This window comes from Schistocerca americana, chromosome 11 (genome assembly GCF_021461395.2).
Source record: "Schistocerca americana isolate TAMUIC-IGC-003095 chromosome 11, iqSchAmer2.1, whole genome shotgun sequence".
Taxonomy (NCBI): domain Eukaryota; kingdom Metazoa; phylum Arthropoda; class Insecta; order Orthoptera; family Acrididae; genus Schistocerca; species Schistocerca americana.
In genome coordinates this window covers 100618643-100641960 of record NC_060129.1, presented here as the reverse complement: position 1 = coordinate 100641960, position 23318 = coordinate 100618643, and the positions used below count along the sequence as shown (strand labels likewise).

The 23318-nt window shown below is 42.7% G+C and overlaps 1 protein-coding gene across 3 annotated transcripts in view; it reads right to left on the bottom strand.

The window, feature by feature from the left end:
* LOC124553873 (ankyrin-3-like) overlaps positions 1 to 23318 on the bottom strand; it is a 107799-nt gene that overhangs the window by 47454 nt on the left and 37027 nt on the right. For all 3 annotated transcript variants that reach the window (XM_047127874.1, XM_047127876.1, XM_047127875.1), the window contains one exon: positions 2990 to 3065. In XM_047127874.1, the coding sequence (XP_046983830.1) occupies positions 2990 to 3065 (76 nt within the window). The remainder of the gene's footprint in view (positions 1 to 2989; positions 3066 to 23318) is intronic.

Sequence of the window (23318 nt, the reverse complement as noted above, 5' to 3'; positions counted from 1 at the left end):
TAAATGCAGCACCAAGAAAGACAAGAGGTAGCACAACAAAATTTATTTTGTAGATAACATGTTGACCAAGTATCAAATGATTACGTTTACAGACGTCTGTGACATGTGGTTCCTGCCAGAATCAGTAGCCAGAGTAGCCGCCATTGTTGGAGATCACCGCTGCCACACGTCTCGGCATTGAGTAAAAGAGACGTTGGATGTGTTCCTGGGGTACAGCAGCCCAAGCAGCTTCCACACGTTGCCAAAGATCATCTGGTGTGGCAGCTGGGGATGTAATCTGGGTCACTCGTTGAGCAACCATGGACCACATATTTTCTATCGGCGAAAGATCCGGAGAGCGAGCCTGCCAGGGAAGCAATTCAATCTGGTTATTGACGAAGAACCTTTGGACAATGCGTGCCACGTGTGGTCGCGCATTATCCTGTTGAAATATGGCTGTGGCCGAGCCCTGAAAGTAAGGAAGGACAACTGGCTCCAGCACCTCGGATATGTAGCGCCGGCTATTTAAAGTACCGGCAATGCGTACTAGAGGCGTGCGAGAGTAATATCCAATGCCGCCCCATACCATAATACCCGGTGCAAGACCAGTGTGGCGGTGCATAATGCAGCTGTCCAGCATCCTCTCTCCACGGTGTCTCCACACTCGAATCCGACCATCGTGGTGCTGTAGACAGAAGCGTGCCTCGTCAGTAAAGACAACGTCATTCCATTCTGCCGTCCACATCCGTCTGTCATCACACCATTGGCGACGGAGACGTCTGTGGTTCTGCGTCAATGGTAGACGAAGCAATGGACGTCTTGCGGACTGACCACTCTGCTGTAAACGGCGTCGAATGGTACGCGCAGACACTGGATGATGCGTTACAGGCGCAATGTGCTGTGCTATGGTTCGGGATGTCACTGAGCGATCCGTTTACTGCCATGCGCACAATTTGCCTATCAGGACGTGCAGTGGTGCACCGAGGTGAATGCGATCGACTACGTCGGTCCGTAGTACCCTCCTGCATCCAACGGTCACATATCCGCATTACAGTTGTTTGGTTTCGTCCAACACGACTAGCGATTTGTCTGTATGATAATCCAAAATCTTGGTGAGCCACTATCCTTCCTCTGTCGAACTCGGATACTTGATCAAAAGATGTCCGCTGTTGTCTACGAGGCATAACTGATCGTCTTGTGAAACAACCACAAGGTAAACACACGTGCCGAACGTATACTCGTCGAAATCGCCAAGCATTAAATGGCGCTATGAGGTGGCGCCACAGGCGCGCGTGATGTGCGTCTGCGCTGAAATTATAATCAGTTGCATATCTCATCGCTGCAAACCCATGGTGTAAATTTCACTTGATTCGGATGCTTCCTTCAGGGTGTTGCATTTACGGTGGCCAGCAGTGTAGATGAGTAGGACAGCCAAACCCATAATGTTCAATTATAGTAGTAGCAGTGTTCTGCTTGGCATGGTTACGTCGATTAAATATCTAGAAGTAACAAATATGAAGTCGAATGAGCATGTAAAGAGTGTAGTATGGAATGCGAATGGTCGACTTTGGTTTACTTGGAGAATTCTAGGAAAATGTGGTTCATGTGTAAAGGAGGAGTCTAGTGCGACCCATTGTTGAGTATTGTACGAGTTCTGGGATACACACCAGGTCAGATTGATGGGGGATGTCGAAGCAGTTCGGAAACGGTCTGCTAGATTTTTTACCAGTAGGCTCAAACAACAAGCAAGTGTTATGGAGTTGCTTCAGTGTGACCGGATTTAATTCGACTACATTCCATTATCATTGTTTAGCTTTTGTTAATGTTCATCTTATATCCTCCTTTCAAGACACTGTCCATTCCGTTGAACTGTCTTCCATATCCTCTGCTGTGACTGAATTACAATGTAACTGGCAAACCTCAAAGACTTTATTTCTTCTCCATGGATTTAAATTCCTACTCCCAATTTTTATTTGTTTGTTTCACTGCTTGCTAAATATACAGACTGAATAACGTGGAGGATAGGCTACAATCCTGTCTCGCTCCCTTCCCAACCACTGCTTGCCACTGGAGCCTAATATACCTCTAAAAAGCTATACCTAAATCCCCAATACTCGTAGGAGAATACAACTGAATTTTGCTTATGAAATTGCACAAATGCACCTACTGAGTGAAAGAGAAATAAGCAACACACCAGAAATGTAGTTATGATGTGGGAATAGTGATTATTCTGACTGCCCAGTTTATAAGACACAATAAGACTTCCGCACATGACGGTTTACAGCATGGCAGGATATTTTAAGTACGTTACTGGCCTCTATGCAGCCTGACAGAGCACACTGCTGAGTTGCTGGCACTGGTACTGGGTGAAGGACCTGTCCTCACCTTCGTCCTCTCTCTGCACAGCAGGATACCATTGATAGACATCAAACTGTCAGCGGTATCAGAGATGGCAAACAACAATAAGTTCTAGTCTTCATACAAATGGTCTACAGTGCCCTACACGGGCCACAGAGGGTGGAGCTACACATTCGTGAGCCCTAGCTGCTAACTGTACACGTTACTGTGTTTGCTCTGTTTCTGTTTTGAGCGGCACATCTTTGGTTCCACTTCTGGAATGGTTCCTTGTGTGACCACTGCCAGTGCACTTTTCCTCACAGGCTTCCCGCGAGAACCAATATAAGAGTGCCTTGAATTTATGCAATTTAACAGAAATCATGACAGCAAGTAGGGTCGAAAGAATTTATGAAGCTACGAGAAACTCGGCTCTTATGTGACATTCCTTAGCTAACTTATTTGGTAATGTACACACTTCAATTTCGACATTCGATAAGCCTATTATGAGAAGTCACTTGAAGCATTATGAGCTATCAGAAAATGGCCATGAATGATAGTGTATTTTACAGCACAGACGGACCTAAGGAAACTGAGTGTCATACACTGCAGGCTTCAGAATAGCACACACACCTAGAACTGGGCAACACAGGCGAGTGCCTTCTCACGTGCCTACCTGGTTTCTGTTGCTGGCTCCAGTTCCATGGCCGCGGTGTCCGTAACCTCCTGAGGTGACGCCGTCGGGGGCGATTCTGGAATACGGCGTCACAGGGCAGTTCTTTGTCAGTACACAGATCTGTCCACACTTGTGTGAGCTACAGGCAGATCTATAGCAAGCAACAGTTGGCAGATGTTGTCCATCAAAATGCAATTACAGAAATATCCTTGTGGCACGAGATTGATTCTATATATAAACAGTTGGAAATCTTTAATAATATCACTTAAGGAATTTCCTATTTGTTTATACAAAAAGCCCTGACTTTCTTTCTACTGTTGCTTGCTCAGAAAGTCTTCCTGAATAGAGGTCTAGCATAATTCTAAAAACACCAGATCGAACTGCTGCAGTATTTTATTGAGCTATCCTCCTGAAGTCAATAATTACTTAAGAAAACAACAAAATTTTATGACTAGAGTCGGTATTATTCTGCTTTAATTGCTAATACAGAATGTTTTCATGAAGGGAATGGTTCACATAGGGTACTAATCATCTGATACTAAAATCTGGAATATCTTTCCCGAAAATATTATGTCCATGTAACAGATATTGTTAGGCTGCAACTCATTCTATACACATGTGTGGCAGTCCAATATGACAATGCCCAACCAGGCATAGGACGACAAGTCAGAGCCAGTCATAGTGAATACGACTTCCTTTCAAATAACATACTTGCTTTCGTTTTGTAACTGATATCGTGCCACCACTGTGTTGTAGATGTTACAGACAACAAGATAATTCTCACTGACATCACTTTTCAATCACATTTCTCTTCTTGCTGAATGTATTCTCAGTCGAGTCTATTATGTCCACTTTACTTGGTCATGCTGATCCTCTAAATGAGATTACAAACCACTTTTCATTTAGAACAATTACTAGAACTAAAAATTCTGAGAAACAACCAAGCCCTGGGGCACACAACACTTCCGCCAAACTTACAATAGCTTGAGAAATGCGAACCACGTATCTCTTAAATGCTCGTACCTGTAACACGTATGAAAGGGGAAAACTGCCAACAGGTTTTGAAGAGTTCTGAAAATATCCATCCTAAAGAGAAGTATGATTTAAAACGCGAAATCAGACAAACGCCCAGAAAGGGCTTTAAGTCTTGTGTGAAGTGGATGGTGTCTGTGGGGGTACTTGTTTCAGTGTAACTGTGATGCCTCTTCACCGTTTCTATTTGCTTACCCATACGCAAACACCATCTCGTCTTGCTCCTGATGTGGATGCCGGACTACTCTGCTGCTTACAGTACGCTGTGTCAATAACACAGCCTGCAACACACAGGGAATACAACAGCACGTAATCAGAGGGACATCTTCCATTCGTCAGCACCAACTAATGTGACAACGATGCATTTCCGGACATATGTCAATAGGATTTTTACCCTCCATTTCTAGTCAGGGATCCGTCCTTACAACTTGATGGTTTTATTAACGTTCACCATATATTTACACAGGAATCCTACCAGAACGTTTACCTTCAATAGTTATTTTTAATCTATGCAAAGTGGGGGCACTTAAGAAAGTAGTCGAGCAGTTAGAGGTAAATGTGGAAATACAGAAGAAAAGAACAGATACGCTGATGACACACAAGTTTTATCCGAAAGTGGTCTAGATCTCGGCTGTATCTTAAATAAAAAGAATAAAGTTACGAGTAAGAACTACTACACGATAATAAATGAGTAAGTGATGGTCTGTGACAATGGATGACAAACCTGCGTTCGAGTACATGTGCGTGACAGGCTATTGCAATGATTCGTTTATTTAGTTAGACAAAGAGATCACTAGTGGTGCGCAAAACAAAGATCAAATTGGCAGAACTGCCCACAAAACAATGACTTAAAGGAAGGAAAGTATTTAAACGTAGCGGCCAACAAATCGGAAACAGTTTTCTGCAAAATTGTATTTGGAGTGTGGTATTGTGTCACACTGGGACCAGAGCTCTGGCAACTGTGGAAAGGAAGGGACCGGATTCGTCTGAGCAGGGGTGTTGCAGGCGTATCCTAAAAATAAAATGGACTGATACAGTAACATTAAAAGAAGATCAGAGGAGGTGGTTTTATGTAATCAGTATGTATTATAAAAGTAAACGTACAAAGTGCGTGGCGTTGAAACTCAGAAACGGGTCTCGGACCGATCAGGAGAGTTATATGGTGTGGTAGCCGTCTATCCGCCATCCATGAAGGAGGCTCCCATTTTTACCTCAAGGGCGAGGTTTTGAAGATATAATGGCTGGGACGTTCCGCCATATAGAAATTTCTAGAACATTCCTGAACGTTCGAGAGTATTCAAGAACGATACAGAACATTCGAGAGTATTCGAGACGATTGCACAACATTGCAGAATGTTCCACAATGATCCGAGATGTTCTGGAATCTTCAGGAGTAGTATGGCAGATTTCAGAATGCTCGGGAACATGCTGGAACCAGTCAGATCACTGTGGAACATTCCATAACACTCTGGAACGTTATGGAATGTTCTGGAACACTGTTGACCGTTCGAAGGCGCTTTGGTATGTTCTCAAATTCGGCACTGGTGGGGCTACACATAAAGCTAGACCTGTGGTGGGTTTCAACGTCAGGGAGGAACATCAAACGTTCGGCAGTGAGTCGATACACATCGACAGTGAAGTGTGAGTAACTAAACTCATACAGTGACTGAATATAAATAGAAAATAAAGTGTGAAAAGTGTGTAAAACTACGTAACGTATTTGTAAAGCAGGAAAAATGTCACATGATGTATGAAATTATAGTTTATTGCTTCTTTACTAACCACTGTATTGGTGACACACCTCGCAGACAGAATGCACGTAAGTAGTAGGGCAACAAGGACCTCGCTCCACATTGCGGGTTGCCTACATCAGGGACAGGTATACACTCAGAGGCAAACCTATTGTTCTGCTTTGATTGACAGGTTATTAACCTGTTGTTCTCCTTTGATTGATGTCCTTGTTGCCTCGCTATTCACATACAGCACTGGAAGTAACTGAAACATTATATCAGTGTATGACACAACTTAGGAGACATAACATCAGAAACAACGAGATACGTGAAAAACTGCCGCACCATGCATGAATTTAGTAGTTTGTTACTACTAACTCCATTCGCAACACATTGCGCACACCATATTCACATGTTCCGCTCAAATTATGCCATTGTACGACAAATGGTTCAGGCACTGCATGGTATACACGATATGCACAGCTGTAAACAAACACCTTGGTAGCTCTGGGTTTCTCTGCTAGTGCTGTTGTGAAATGGAGTTCAGGCTGTGGGCTATCTACTGAGACATGAGAGGCTGCTAAAACTGATAACACACAGATATATGATCGAACTAAGGACCAGAGGAAGACTACAGCTGAAGTACATGGATCAAACTATAAAAAATGTCGCCTGCAACTCCAAGATAGAAATGGAGAAAAGGGCAGTAAGATGGGAAGACTGAGATTTGCTGTTGTCAGATCTTCAGACTGAACACTGAAGACTTGTCATATTCTAGGGTAGGCAACTTAACAACAAATATTGCTACACTTTACCATTCTCAGTTCCCTGACCAGCTCCAGAGCATCATACATCTGTATTTCAAACTCTTTAAGCCACTTCATATTAACATGTATGTCTCTAGCATCCATATTGTTCTTTACTACAAGCCACATTCCATTCTGGCACGTTGCTTTCCCCTTTACTAAGTCATTAACAGCAATTATAATTTAACAAGAAGTGTGATTTTATCCTTTATGTACAGTGTCTCACATCAGAAGCGAGACACTCAGCATCACTCACTGCACACTTTTCTCTGTAGTCAATAACTACAGCTGCAATCAGGTGTGAATGCACCCGCTTTCTGCTCTTACAAACACCTGTCATGAACTTCAAGAAAAAAAAAAGAGCACTGCATAGTTCCAAAACTATGCTGCGTTCCCATCTGAACACATTATTTATTGAATTAGGAAAGTGCCTCATAAAAATTCATAAAACTGATTTCCTGTTTAATATTGGTGCTTACACTTTGAGAAATTTTTGACACTAACAATGAGTGCCTAATATTACTTTGGTTGTCTTTAGAAAAGAATGCACAGATCTCTCTAGTTAATGGTTGTGGTACTATAATCAATATCATGCATCCATAAATTATTGTAAAGAGTTTTATTTATCTGGGACATAAAAAAAGAGAGAAAGGATAATTAAATTACACTGCTGAAAGACACTTCCAGAATTGTGACAAATCTCTGCCAACGCTTACCCCACACAAAACTAATATTGTCATCAATCCTGAAGATTCATAGGCAGGATTCCCTCATCCATACTACAAGAAAGGGTAAGCAACTGACCCACTTCATCCTGAACCATGAATTTTCAGCACCAGGCTGCTGAAATGATATAGGTCATTCAAATATATCCACACAAATACGTAGTGTTCATTGCACGTGAGATACTACACAAACTGTGAACCTTGTAGGATATTATAATGATGGTGAAAAATGCTTAAAGTGGGTAGATGTTGACCAGCTCTCGTGTAGTGGGGTTGGTATACCCTGGAGGGCATGAACCCACTCATTTTGTGAGTAGTAGTGCCGCAGGAACTACGACAAAATATTTTTAGTAATATTGTACTGCAGTTTTCCTTCGGAGGCAGTCAATCACAGAGATGTGGAGGGCAAATGCAAATGAAGTTCTCATGCATTGAGAGGGTCCATTACTTCATTTCACTTACTACAGCACCAAAGTAAATGTACAAAGAACTTGTACAGCTTGAGTCCACTTATCTGTGTGGTTTTGCACTCCCTCTGGTGTGAATCCACTCACTGACTCAGTTGGCGAAGATGTTATTTAGCCATTGTTTCATCTCATGGGGCAATCTGGCCCAAACCCCCAGGATAGTGCCAATAGGATGAGGTTCACATTAGAAATGGTTCCATACATCTGCAGACCTTGCTGGCCACTAGAGTGCCTCACATCTTGCAGACATTTCGCAGAGACACATGTATGGCTGAGCATTGTTTAGTTTAAAAGTGGCATCATGTTACATATGACATGTGAAACGTAACACACGAGGTGACAGAATGTCTGTCACGTACCATTGAGCAGAGTACTCACAATCACCACCGGTCATAACCCAAATTCATGAGCAATAGCACTACACACGTTGGCACAATGTGTAACACCTCTATGTGCCTCCAAAACGTTGGAATAATGAAACCTCTACCCAGGTCGCTGCCGTACTCTCTACCAATGGTTTCCAGGTTCTTACAGAGCTGTGATAAATTGCTAAACACCACACAATGCCATTCACTAGCCAGCTGCAAATGTTTCCCCATGGCAGCACCACTCCAGATTCAATCATTTGTGTTGTCATGCTGATGGCATCCTATGCATCGGACGTTAATTCTGTAGTCTTGCTGCAGCTAGTCTCCAGCCAATGATGAGGGATGACAGAATGTCGCAGAGTCAATTACGTTTGCTCTGATGGCAGGTGCAGATGCGAAGAAGTTACAATGTACTTGTTGCACAATATGGCAATCGTCCACTGTGGTGATCAGACATGGTCAAACGAACCTTTCATGATGGGTATGCCTGCACTTAGGTTCCCATGGAGTGGGTCACTGTCCCAGCAGAACGCTCCACGAGTCTGGATAATACACAATAAGATAAGCTGGCCAAATGGAGATCAACACTGAGGCCCTTTCCATCTCTCTCAGTAACTAATAATGCTGGTCCACATGTGCACACAGCGTCTCCATGTCAGTCAGAGTGATCAATCAACATCTTACACGTTAATCCACATGATGCAGCCAGCTAGGCCTTGTAACCACACAAAACAGAAGCAAGTGAAATACGCTCAGTGGCCATTCCACTTGTCACAGAGAACTGCAGCTCTAATCATTTAGATACCTGCAGATGTCGTGTACATTCTTAACATTGCTCTTACATCTCATATCTTCTGGGAGCTTCACTTTTTTTCAGGGAGTCCATGACGACTTTTATGGAGTTCATTACTTTGTAGCATTTTAAGACGATGTGTCATTAATACATGTTGTAGTACGTATCAAATTTCTGTAATAGATGAGCAAAAGTATTCATATGTATGAAAGGCGATTCAATAATGAAACAGGCACATTGGTCTGGGAAAACAACTGTTAGTAGGACAAGTTTCGTACTTTTATGGCTACAATTTGCCGTCACTAGGATGAAACCAGATCAGCTAATGTTTCAACATTGTTTTGTTTATAACCTCAAAAATACATTTCAAGATGGAGAGTTCGCTTGAGACGTCCACATTAGTTGAACAACGTTCGGTTATTCGTTCTTAACTTACTGAAGGCGAGAAACCCCTGAATACATACCACAGAATGTCTTACGTTTATGCTGAAGGTTCTAGATATCATGCAAATTTTTACAAGGCGATAGAGCAGTTCAAAAATGGTCGCGACTCAGTGACTGACGAACACCACTCTGGCCCACCAGTTGCAGTTTCAACTCCTCAATTGAAAGTCGAACTGATGACATTATTCGTGCCGACCGCCGCGTGACTGTGGAAATAATAGTTGATAAGGTCCAAGACAGTACAGGTACAGTTCATAATATTATCTGTAACAAGCTGAAGTAACGCAAAACACGTGCAAGATCGGTCCCAAAGGAGTCATCGCGGGTACGCTAGGAAACAAGGTTGAGAGTGCACAGAGCTAAAGGAACGTTATGAAACGCGAGGTGCGCACTTCCTTAACAAATTTTAACTTGTGATGAAACTTGGGCTTACTACTATGAGCCAGAACCCAAGCATCAGCAAGAAAAGTCATGTTGACGGTGTTTTGGGATGCTGAAGGTCCAGTTTTTTGTGATTACCTCGAAGCGTACAATGAGTGGCCAGTAGTACTCGAATTTGAAACATCGTGAATCCAGCCATGAGAGAGAGACGACGTGGATCTCAGAGGAGAGGTGTGATTCTCCATTAAGACAACGCACACCCTCATTTTGCTCAGGTAATCCGTGACACCATCGACTAAATGGGCTGGGAAGCACTGCCTCATCCCCCTTACAGTCTTGATTTAGCACCTAGTGACTGCCATTTGTTTGGTGCTGTGAAGGAGGCATTACGTGGAAAGAGATTCCAGGAAAATTAGGATGTGAAAAAGTTTGTGGGAAGTTGCTTCAAACATCAAGATAAAGGTTTCTTTGCAGCCGGAATAAAAAAGGTTGTAGCCCGTTGGAAGAAGTGCATAAATGTTCAAGGACGTTATGCTGAAACGTTTCGTTTTCTAAAAATAAACGCTTTTTCCTCCGGCCCAAGTTGTCTCTTTAATTATTGAATGACCCTCGTCTGTCCACTTTGTAACTGTTCCCCATTCTTTGTACTCCAAGTACACATAATCAGTGGCTGCAGTGTTGACCAGTCATGGAGAGACTGGAGGTGGAGAGACGAATCCACCGCCGGCCGCGGTGGTCTAGCGGTTCTGGCGCTGCAGTCCGGAACTGCGGGACTGCTGCGGTCGCAGGTTCGAATCCTGCCTCGGGCATGGGTGTTGTGTGATGTCCTTAGGTTAGTTAGGTTTAAGTAGTTCTAAGTTCTAGGGGACTGATGACCATAGATGTTAAGTCCCATAGTGCTCAGAGCCATTTTTGAACGAATCCACCCACTAATTCGTGACGACAGAGGAGCAATTTTCAGGTGGGCAGAAGCAAATGTGCCAGTGCAAGCCGCTGTGACTTAATGGAATAAAGTTGCGCCGTCTATTGCCGACACAAGGAATGAGGGAGGAGAAACATGTGACTGCCGGCAGGGCCTTCAGGAACGAGCCAGCTCAGGTGTCTCGTAACGGTGCTGCCCAGACGTCTAACAACATGGCCGACAGGGGAAAGTATGTAGCAGCACACCAATTTGTGCGGCTACATGTTCGCTCTTCTCAATACTGGTGGTCGGCTGGAGACACACAACACCGCACCAGACACATCTATTTGAAGAGCCGAGGCTTGTGTCAGGTGTGACAACACAAACAGGGGGCGCTTGGGCAGGTGACGCTTTCTCGTCTGCCTCTCGCTACTGGGTGATGAACTTTGGCGCTTGCACGTTTAAGCTGCTGGCTGATGGCCCAGCCTCGTTCGCTATGGCTTTCCCCAGGCGCCTGTACACTTACACCCGTGATCGCTTGGTTCGATTACTGTCAGCCCATCATGCTTACAAGAAAGCTTAAACGCTGCTCCCGACCAACAACAGCGAGCAATACTGCACCCTTAACACCCAACTCCATGTCACAACTGTTTGATCCCTACAGAGATATGGAAGGAGAATTATATACCTCATAATTTAATTACGCTGTGTGATCAAATGTATCCAGACACCACCAAAAACATACGTTTTTCATATTAGGTGCATTCTGCTGTCCTCTACTGCCAGGTACTCCATATCAGTGACCTCAGTAGTCATTAGACATCGTGAGAGAGCAGAATGCGGCGCTTCGCGGAACTCACGGACTTCGAACATGGTGAGGTGATTGGGTGGCACTTGTAGCATACGTCTGTATTCGAGATTTCCACACTCCAAAACACCCCTAGTTTCACTTTTTTCGAAATTATAGCGAAGTGGAAACGTGAAGAGAGACGTACAGCACAAAAGCGTACAGGCAGTCCTCGTCTGGTGGCTGACAAAGACCGCCAGCATCTGAAGAGGTTCGTAATGTGTAACAGGCAGACATCCGTTCAGACCGTCGCACAGGAATCCCAAACTGCGATAAGGGTCCACTGCAAGTGCTATGACAGTTACACGGGAGGTGAGAAAACTTGGGTTTCATTGTCGAGCGGCTGCTCATGAGCCACACATCACCCCAGTAAATGGCAAACGACCCCTCTCTCGGTGTAAGGAGCGTAAACATCGGACGACTGAACAGATGAAAAACGTTGTGTGAAGTGATGAATCACGGTACACAATGTGGAGATCCGATGTTCACGGTGTTTGTATGTCTAAACCCTGGTGAACGTCACCTGCCAGCGTGTGTTGTGCCAAGAGAAAAATTCGGAGGCGATGGTGTTATGGCGTAGTCTTGTATTTCATGGAGGGGGCGTGCACCCCTTGTTGTTTTGCTTGGCACTATCACAGCGCAGGCCTACATTGATGTTTTATTTATCTTCTTACTTCTCACTGTGGAAGAGAAGTTCTGAAATGGTGAATGCATCTTTCAATCATAATTCACGGCTTGTGGTGAGGTGGTTACACGACAATAACGTCCCTGTAATGGACTGACCTGCACAGAGTCCTGACCTGAATCCTATAGAACACCTTTGGGATCTTTTGGAAGGCCGACTTCGTGCCAGGACTCACCGACCGACATCGATACCTCTCCTCAGTGCAGCACTCGGTGAAAAATGGCCTGCCATTCCTCAACAAACCTTCCAGCACATGTTTGAAAGTATGCCTGCGAGAGTGGGCGATGTCATCAAGGCTAAGGGTAGGCCAACACCATATTGAATTCCAGCGTTAGCCATGAAGGGCGCCACGAACTTGCAAGACATTATCAGCCAGGTGTTCGGATATTATTGATCTCGCAGTGTGTGTCAGGAGGCCGCAAACAAGGCTACTCTATAGGCAAAAATTAAAGGATATCTTCAAGGTTCTTCTCTTTTGTTCATTTTCTACACCTATGAACAATGGTCTATGTGGTTAGCAAAGACGAGCTAATGGGCTGAATTTCTTCTACATATGAGCATTCTAAACTTCTGCGAATTTTTTGAATTTCTGTAGGATATAATTATGTACAGCATCTGGCCATATTCCTGGGTAAGGAGCCCTATGTTAATACATACTATGATATGCCCAGCAAATAAAGTGAAATCAAGAATTCAGCTGAATATTTGACAACTTTGTCTCGATTGTCTACAGTATCAATGGACTGAAGCATTGTCGCTTCATCCGGCATTTCGTTATGAATCTGGAAATTGATGGCAGTGATTCATTATGTTTGGCTGCTGATGGACAATAAGCCGTAGATGATTTTTGCAAATCTATGCAATATTTAGGAAAAATTGGTGAATTAGTTCGTCTGTTCGCTGCTGTCATTTTACAGAAGGTTGTTCACAATCTGACACAATGTGTGGATTTATCAATTGCCATTGTCCAATTCCATATACCAAACAACTGGTTTACAAGACGTTCAGTACATGCATCAAGTTGTACACACATATTGGTCTTCAAAGTCTGTTTCAGCAGGTGTGCGATAAATCTGATAATTTGTGATAATGCCGTTTATCAGCTGTCGATGAACACTGTGTAACAGGTAGAATTTGTCAAAACTCACCACAGAATAATGCGGGTACACAAGTTAAAAGCTCTTTATTTACACTCAGATGTTTCACTATACGATGCAGTGCTTACAGTGGTTTTTTGTAGGCTGCATTACATTTTTCCCGTATAGTGGGTAGACATGATTGTGGTACTTTACCTATAGCAGAATATTTGTTAATACTGCATGGTGATGACTCATGCATTTGCATATAAAATTGATATTTCGGTACTAAATGGGCTATCTGGCCAAAATCCAAAACAGATGCTGCAATTTTAAATGATTTAATTACCATGGCAACAGCGCGTGACGGCCCTGATGGTCACCCGCCCAAGTGCCGGCCACTCCTGACAGCGCTCAACTTCGGTGATCTGACGAGAACTGGTGTATCCACTGTGGCAAGGCCGTTGCCCCCTGTTTAGCAATAATTGCAATTAACAACATTCTTAGAGACGACCTAATGCATCGATTCAGTGCAAATTGGGGTGTCCCGCGACTGCGTTATCTAATTTGCCAAGTTATAATTTGTTTGCTGATGTGTCCTGAATGCATTAGGTTGGCAATTCAAAGAAAATTAGTGTCTTACGAAACATACCGTCCCTTCACAATGAGAAAAATGCACTTAACGTGTATTTTTTGTTTGTGAAGTACACGTGATCATCGTTTCCAAGGTCCACTCCCAAATGAACAACTGTTTGATGTCGTTCATGGATTTAAAAAAATAAAATACGTCATTCTGTCTCATTGCTACTGACGCAAGCCCCAGCTGATATTGGCCAATTTCGCTGATGGATGCTGTTGCATTTCCCATCCCATCCCATCGCCACCTTTCTTGACACGTCTGCACATGCACTTGAGCCACTTCACCGAATAGCATTGTTCGATTTTGGTGTGTATTTTGTATGTATTTGTGAGGAACGGTAAACACGATACATCTCCATTCTTATGTAATTCAGCATCGTTGTTTCCTAATTTTATAGTGATGGCTTTTCCTCCATCTTTAGCTGATCGTCGGTGTCAGAGTGGATACCAGATATTGCATCTGATAGTCCGGCAGTTAAGTGTGTTGGGTTTCATTTCGTGTATTTCTCATCAGACATGCTTGATGGACTATTTGCTGAGTGAGTCACATGGAACACATATCATAATTTGGTAACGACCTAGAGTAACCTAGTTTTTGTATGTCTGTTCATCTGATTAGAGGTTTTAGAGACTTTGGTCATTCACTTATGCAATAAAATGGAACACCTACAGCAATCCTTACGATGTTATTTATTAAATGAATACTACTTTCGGTGCTCCAATACATCGTTTCCAGGCCTTAACTGGCGCTGAGCGAGTTAACTCCAATGGCATATACGATTCATCAGTGGGATACATTTATGACTACCTGTAAGAACGATGTCATGTTCGCAGTTGATAGTTGGAGACACAACGTCGCTGTTGCAGGTAGTCTGCGAAATCCAGTTTATAGATGTTTCCCATTGATGAATCTTGTATACGAATGGTGTTAAGCCCCTCAGCTTCAGTTAAGGCCAAAAGATAATGTAATGAAGCACCGAAACTGGTAATCATATAATAAATGACATCATAAGGACGGTTACAGGTTCGCCATTCTATTACGGAAAATAACCGAATTCTGGATAAATGTAGACAACTGGTACACCTACTGAGATGATTTGACCAATATGATCTGGTGGGTGAGTTTTCTATCAACCAAGTCAAAATGTATGCTAATGGCAACCCTCTCTTACGCCACTCAGTAGAATGCATCCAACAGCGTCTTTCCATAAACGCGATCCTTTGTAATGAGATCGATTGAAGATTTCAGTGGTAGTTTGAGCACACGTTCTGAAACATCATGACGATTAAATGATGCCTGTCCACTTAATGAAAGTTCTTTCATTTCATTAAAAGTAGAATTGCATGTGACTATAATGAGAAAACTGGGCTGCTCTATGCGCGAACACGTGTCATTGCATGTTGTCCATTCTCACTCACTTGCAGTTCACTCCACGTAGATGTACGCTGCTTAGCTCAGTGGTAACGTGCTTGCCTTCCATGCAGCGGGGCCAGGTTCGATTCCCGTCCGGGTTGGAGATTTTCTCCGCTCGTGGACTGGGTGTTGTGTTATCCTCACCACCGGCACGTGAGTCGTCCCGTGTAGCGTCGACTGAACAGAGACTCGCACTCGGCGGCCGAACCTCCCCGGATGTGCCCTCCCGGCCAGCAGTGACGCGTAGACGTGGCTGGTAGTGTGGCCATTTTTCTCGACTTTTGAGTTTCACATTGAAATAGTGATTTCATGGGATTCATGTTGATGTTGTTAACAACATTGAAAGACCTAACACACTGATACGACATGTCAGAAGGTAAGGTCTAAATTTGAGTGGTGTAAATAAATAACTTTGGTAGAACAAAATCAGCGTACTTGTTGTTCAACCTTAAATAACTTTTTCGTCCAAAGACGACTATGTTGTCTTTTAAAAAATTCTACACGACTGTGAACTCTAATCGCAAGAAGTAGAAAATATAGCTGTTAGGAATTATTTTCAGGGAGAAGAAAGGAAGATTATGGTTCCACATTTCGTCGACAGTGAAGTCATTATGGATGGAACACAAGCTCGGATTGTTTGAAGGACAGGGAAGGAAACTGGCTGTGCCCTTTCATGGAACCATCGTGGCATTTCTCAGGAGACATTTCGGTAAATCACAGAAAACCTAAGTCTGGATGGCTGTACGTAGATGTGAACGGTCGTCGAACTTAATGTGTATTCTTTTCAGAATATATATTCAATAGAGTGGAAGTCAGATATGGATGGTAAACAGTACACGCGCGAAGAGAACAGGAACTTTCCAAATTAATGGTACAGAAGGACGCTAAAAAAAAAAAAAGGTCGTGTGACTAGGGCCTCCCGTCGGATAGACCGTTTCGATTCGACGCCACTTCGGCGACTTGGGCGTCGATAGGGATGAAATGATGATGATTCGGACTACATAACACCCAGTCCCTGAAAGGAGAAAAATCTCCGACCAAGCCGGGAATCGAAGCCGGGTCCTTAGGACTGACATTCTGTCATGCTGAGCACTTTTTTTTCATTTTGTTCGTTATTGATCGTTGTATTTGGTCGTTGCGGACGTCGCGAGACATCCTGTTCAAGTTCGGTGGTTGATCCTTCCACAATTTTTTTTTTATATTTCAGAGGCCAACCGGCTCTCTGATCGAACACGCTGAGCTACCACCACTCAGCTACCGGGGGCGGACAGTAGGATGCTGAAGATTAAATAGGAAGATAGGATAATTCAGCAAGAAAAGCAGAATGGAATCAAAGAGGATTTTTTGGGTACAACTGAAAGAAGAAACATGTTGATAAGACACAGTCTGAAGGATGGGGCTGTAGTTAAACTGTCAGTTGAAGGACCGCGTGGTTTGAGGCGCCATGTAATGGATCGCGCGGCCTCTGCAGCCGGAGGTTTCAGTCCTCCGTCGGACATGGGTGTGTGTGTTGTTCTTACATAAGTTAGTTTACTTTAGTTTAAGTAGTGGGTAAGTCTAGGGACCGATGATCTCAGCAGTTTGGTAGCTGGGAAATTCACACATTTCTACATTTGATGATAGTATACGGATACTTGTGTCTGTAGCAAGCAGACCATATGGAGAAGTAAGTTTCATCTCACAATGCTATTCGTCAGCTAATACACGTAGCAGTTCATTTGCAGGGGAATTAAGAGAGGAAAGGAGTGAACGGTCATCCTAGACACTATCATCACAGCATTGGTCACTTCGTTTTTCGTAAAATCCTTGGAAGATTTTGTATTTTTCGATAGTTCAGAGACAGCCGCTAAAGTGGGAACTGGAATAATGAGCAACTGCTGAGTGTAACCAAGCTAAAACTAGCAATGGGCGCTAGATTGTATGATATATACCAAGAAAATTTGAGGAAAATGCAATCGTTAGTGTCACAGTCTTTTATGCTAATAAATCACAGTAGCTTGGAAACATAGACCATCTCTCTATTGTAAAATCCAGCATACAGCTAACAGAACTGCGGAACATACAACAATGTTAGAGTTTATTTACGTTTTTCGTAATTCACTTCTCGTGCAATGACTGAATGGGGCCGCAAATGACATTATACAAATTGATCTTGGATATCAACATTTGGCCTCGTTATCGAGGAAGTTTCTGTAAGAGTGTGCAAAAGTTTAACAGGACGAACAGGATGCTCCACTGAGCAGTTTCCGGTAGCGAACTGGGGCTTGCAAGCATGACATCGACGAACAAGATTCTGTTGCACGCTCACAAATATCTCTGGTGTGTCTCGAATCACATCACAGGCAGCTACTATTCTGGCAATAATCCATCTCCGTATCCACTGAGGTCTCATATGCAAGTGACTTTAGATGTCCCAATTGGAAATAATAAGGGGGATTCAGGTCCGGTGACCTCGCAGGCCATGAGACAGGACCTCACCTTCCAGTCCAGTGACCAGTTGAGAGGGCTGCAGACATCCACACTGGAGTGGGGCAGTGCAACATCATGTTGTACCCACATCCCCTCAAGAACAGCCAAGGGGCAATGTAAAAACGATACAACAGAGCCACCTTACGGATAAGTTAAGTAAATAAAACCTGCATCATGCATCCTAGTAATCAGGATCATCCTCGTTTTCTTGAAGGAAATAATAAATGAATATGTAAGTAAACAACACAGTATATGTAAATCTGTACTCATGTTAGTTGTGAATAGTGTGGAAAAGAGGAATGCTACACAAACCGATAGAGAAGTTTATTTCCACATCTCCTTTAGCTGGTTTATCCAACTCCATGTTCCCTACCTCAAATTGTACAGTGAAGCATTCTCTATGTACTGTTACATTTTTACACGCTCTTATGGAAACATCCTGTATTTTGTGACATCTCCATGGTATTCTGGGTGTCGAGTGAAATATTACAAGAGCTTTCCACTTTAGGGCGATCAATAGACGTACTGACCAAACCAGCCGATAGATAATGAGACAATCAGCGACGAAATTTTCGCGTTGAAATAGACTTCAGAAACGGAAACGAGCCAGCTACTATGAGAATCCAACGTAAATTAGCTTTCTTTCAATGTGGGATTATTTATTAATGCAGATAAACTATAGCAGAATGATTCCAGAATGAGATTTTCACTCTGCAGCGGAGTGTGCGCTGATATGAAACTTCCTGGCAGATTAAAACTGTGTGCCCGACCGAGACTCGAACTCGGGACCTTTGCCTTTCGCGGGCAAGTGCTCTACCAACTGAGCTACCGAAGCACGACTCACGCCTGGTACTCATAGCTTTACTTCTGGCAGTACCACATCTCCTACCTTCCAAACTTTACAGAAGCTCTCCTGCGAACCTTGCAGAACTAGCACCCCTGAAAGAAAGGATATTGCGGAGACATGGCTTAGCCACAGCCTGGGGGATATAGCAGAATGACTTAAGTTATATACAGAAAGGAGAGAGACTTTTTATGAGATAACTACGTATGCGACTGTTGGCATTGAGACAATGAGAAGTCACGGATAAGAACCGAGTGAAAGAATAGCCACAAAGCAAGAAAAACAACGCTACGTTCTGTCAATCCCGTTTCATTAACCACTACCGCCGCCAGTGCGCACCATCCCTTTGCCTCTTGGACTGCCTGCCTCCTTTGGGAGTAGCAGGACTGACGTCACCGTGTAACGAGAGGCTTGTACGTGCCCAGTTCTGCAGGGCACGCTGCCTGAAGGACATGCTGTGCTACGAAATCAGACGTTCCACGCACTAGCCTATCGTCGCTGTGCAGCTGGCAAATACTAAGTAAATCATCAACGTACGGTGTGCTGTCCCAGCTGCCGAAATCTCTCCATAAATTTTTCAAAATGGATGCACAAATTCCTTTAATTTAAACATTTAAGTTTAGACTGGCAACAGCGTCCCAACCCTTTTTTAATAGTATTCTAATGCCATATTAAGAATAAATCCTTTCTGCACTCTCAACTTTCTGAGATATTATTTGTGGAACTTAATGACATTTCTTTTGACTGCTGTTTGCGCAAAAGGCATACCTAGCTTAAATTGACTTGAAATCTGATTAGCTGAAATTCATAGACAAATGACATCTTCCCCTTCAGAAAGCTTCATTTACACTTATTTACTGGCAAGTCATAGTAGCTGAATCTTAAGCAAATGAAACATTTTTTTTTCTTTTTCTTCCGTCACCAGTCTTGTGATTGATGAAAAGTGATAGACAACGAATTCCACTCCGGTGCCAACCTTTTTATCTCAGATTACTAACTGCAACCTACAACCTCAATTATATGTTGGATGTAATTTTCACCATCTACAGCTTCCTCTAGTAACATGGAAGTTATTCCCTTATGTCTTAAAACATTTCCCATCCTCCTGTCACTTCTTCTCGTCAATGATTTCCATGTATTTCTTTCCGTGCCGATTCTGCAGGGAGCCTCCTCATTCTTTACCTCATCAGTCCTGCTAATGTTTGACATTCTTCTGTAGCACGACACCGGAAATGCTTCTGTTCCGGTTTCCTCACAGTCCACCTTCCACTATCATAAGATGCTGTGCTCCTAACATATACGAGGTGTGGCTAGAAAAAAACCGGACTAGTACTGGTGAAACAATAAAACGAATGCAATAGGGCTGAAAGTCGCGTGGCCTGTCACGTGACTCTCGCTCCGCCTACTGCTCGAGTTTCATCTGCCTCCTGCACTCAGTCTGCCCGTGGCGTCTGTTTTAAGTAGTTGACGTTTTGTCTGTGCGTCGGAAAATGTTGAGTGTACAGAAAGAACAGCGTGTTAACATCAAATTTTGTTTCAAACTAGGAAAATCTGCAAGTGAAACGTTTGTTATGTTACAACAAGTGTACAGCGATGATTGTTTATCGCAAACACAAGTGTTTGAGTGGTTTAAACGATTTAAAGATGGCCGCGAAGACACCAGTGATGACACTCGCACTGGCAGACCATTGTCAGCAAAAACTGATGCAAACATTGAAAAAATGGGTAAACTTGTTCGACAAGATCGCCGTTTAACAATCAGAGCAGTGTCTGAGTTAACAGGATTTGACAAGGAAAGTGTTAGGCAGATTCTTCATGAAAGTTTCAACATGAACAAAGTGTGTTCAAAAATGGTTCCAAAGTGTCTCACAATTGAACAGAAGGAACGTCGAAGAATGATTTGTTCTGACATCCTGGAAAACATTGAAAGTGATCCCACCTTCTTACAAAATGTTATTACTTGCGATGAATTGTGGTTTTTTACTTACGATCCCGAAACTAAACGCCAATCGATGCATTGGAAAACTCCTGGTTCTCCACGACAAAAAAAAACACGAATGTCAAAATCGAAATTCAAGGCAATGATGATTGTTTTTTTTTTTTACATCAAAGGGATTGTGCACATTGATTGGGTACCAGAGGGACAAACAGTGAATCAGCATTACTACATTAGCGTCCTGGCTACCCTACATGAGCGAGTACGGAGAAAACGGAACGATTTGTGGAGAAAAAAGTCATGGATCCTTCACCAAGACAATGCCCCAGCGCACAGTGCGTTGTCAGTGAAGACGTTTTTGGCAAAACATAACATTCCCATCTTAGATCATCCACCCTACTCACCTGATTTGGCCCCCTGTGACTTTTTTCTTTTCCCTAAAGTCAAGTCAGCTTTGAAAGGAACTAGATTTGAGACTGTTGAAGCAGTAAAAGAAAAAGCGACGGAAGTAATGTATGGACTTACCGAAAATGAACTGCAGCATTGCAGCATTGCTATGAACAGTGGAAAAATCGTATGGAGCGGTGTAGAGACCGAGGAGGAGAGTACATTGTAGGAGATAACATGAAATTTTAAATAATTGTAAATAAATGTTTTTTCCAGCATCAGTCCGGTTTTTTTCTAGCCGCACCTCGTATTCTTAGAAATTTCTCCTCAGATTAAGGCCGGTCTTTGATACTAGTAGACTTCTCTAAGCCAGAAATGTCGCGTTTATCCTCCTTGCTTTGTCCACCATGCGTTATGTTGATGCCCACTAGCATAATTCCGTAACTTCGTGATCCCAAATTCTGGTGTTAAGTTCCTCGTTATTCTCATTTCTGCTATTTCTCATTATATTCCTCTTTCTTCTATTTTCTCTCAACCCATATTTTGTTCTTAATTTTGTACTCGCTAGACTATTCATTCCATTCAACCACCCCTGTAATGTCTCATCACTTTCACGGAGGATAGAAAAGTCATCAGCGAATATTATCACTGATACCGTTTCGCACTGAATTTTAATCCTGTTCTTGAATTTTTGTGTTATTTCCCTCATTATTTCTTCCATAAAAATATTTAAGAGTAGTAGGGACGAAAGTGTTAGCCCCTTTTTAATAAGATCGCTTCGTTCTTGGGATTCTGTTCTTATTCCTCACTCTTGGTTTATGTTCATATTGAATATTATCCGCCTATCCCTATGATGTATCCGTACCTTTCTTAGAATTTCGAACACTTTACGCCATTGTAACCCATCGAATGCTTTTTCCAGGTGGACAAATCCTATCGACATGTCGCGATTTTTCTTCACTCTTGCTTCCGTTACAAACCACAGTCTCAGAACTGCCTCTCTGTTGTCTTTAACTTTCCTAAATCCAAACTGACCGTCCGCCTTATTTGACCTTAAGTTGTCCAGAGCTCTGTAAAAGTCCGATTGATACCCCACCTCTTCGCTATCGCCTCAGGTCTCTTATTCTGTCACGTCATAAGAAAACTCCTCCCCCTCATAGAGGCCTTCAGTGTACCCTTTCCACTTATTCGCTTTCTCCTCTGCACTTAACAGTGCAGTTCCTATTGCACTCTTAATGTTTTTAATTCAATCGAAGACTGTGTTGATTTTTGTATAATCTGTGTCAGTATTTCCGGTAATCATTTCTTTCTCGACTTCTTCACACTTTTCTTGGAGCCATTTCGAGTAGCTTGCTTGCACTTCCTATTTATTTCATTCCTGATTCATATTTCTGTATTTCTAGGTTTCACTTATCATTTATGTAATTCCTTCTTTGATCGATAAACTGAATTATTTCTTCTGTTACCCATAGTTTCTTCACAGTTCCCTTCCTGGTTAAATTTTTCCTTCCAGCTTCTATGACTGCTGTTCATAGGGATGTCCATTCCTGTTCAACTGAGCTGTCACCTGAGCTATTGATTGTCGCAGAATCTATAGCCTCAGAGAATGTTAAGTGTATGTCTTCACTCCTTAGTACTTTCGTATCCCACTTTTTTCGCGCATTTATTCCTTCCTGAGTAGTATTATAAGCTTCATCCTATTGATCATGATAGCTAAATAGCGACCTGGCTATGCTTTACAAGCCGGTATCGGACTACAGACATGTCTGCCTGACCATGTTGTAATCTAACTGTCATCTTCCTATGTTTACCAACCTTCTCCAAGTACATATCTTCCTCTTGTGATTCTTGAAAAGAGTATTCACAGTTACTAGCTTCTTCTCTCTCATTTATATTATCAAGCCAATATTCCCCTGTAATCACTTCTTCAACTAGTCCCCCACAACGGCAGTCCAATCCCTCATTAAATATTACACTTTATCTCCTTTTATGAATAGCATTATTATTATTATTATTATTATTATTATATGCTTCCTCTGTCTTTTCTTATTCTGCTTGCGACGTCGACATGTGTACCTGAATTATTGGTGCTGGTTTGTTGTCAATTCTAACGACAACAACTGCATCACTCAACTGTTCACAATGACTCGTTCGCTGATCTACCATCCTATTCATAACGAATCCTACTCCCATTATTGCTTTTCCCGCTGCTGTTGACATTACGTTACACTCTAAAAACCAGAATTCCCTGTTGTTTTTCTATTTCACTTCACTGACCCTCACAATATCTAAACCGAGCCTTTTAATTTTCTTTTTCAGGTATTCTACCTTCCCTACAAGGTTCAGACATCGGACACTCCACACCTCGAATCCTGGAATGTTAAC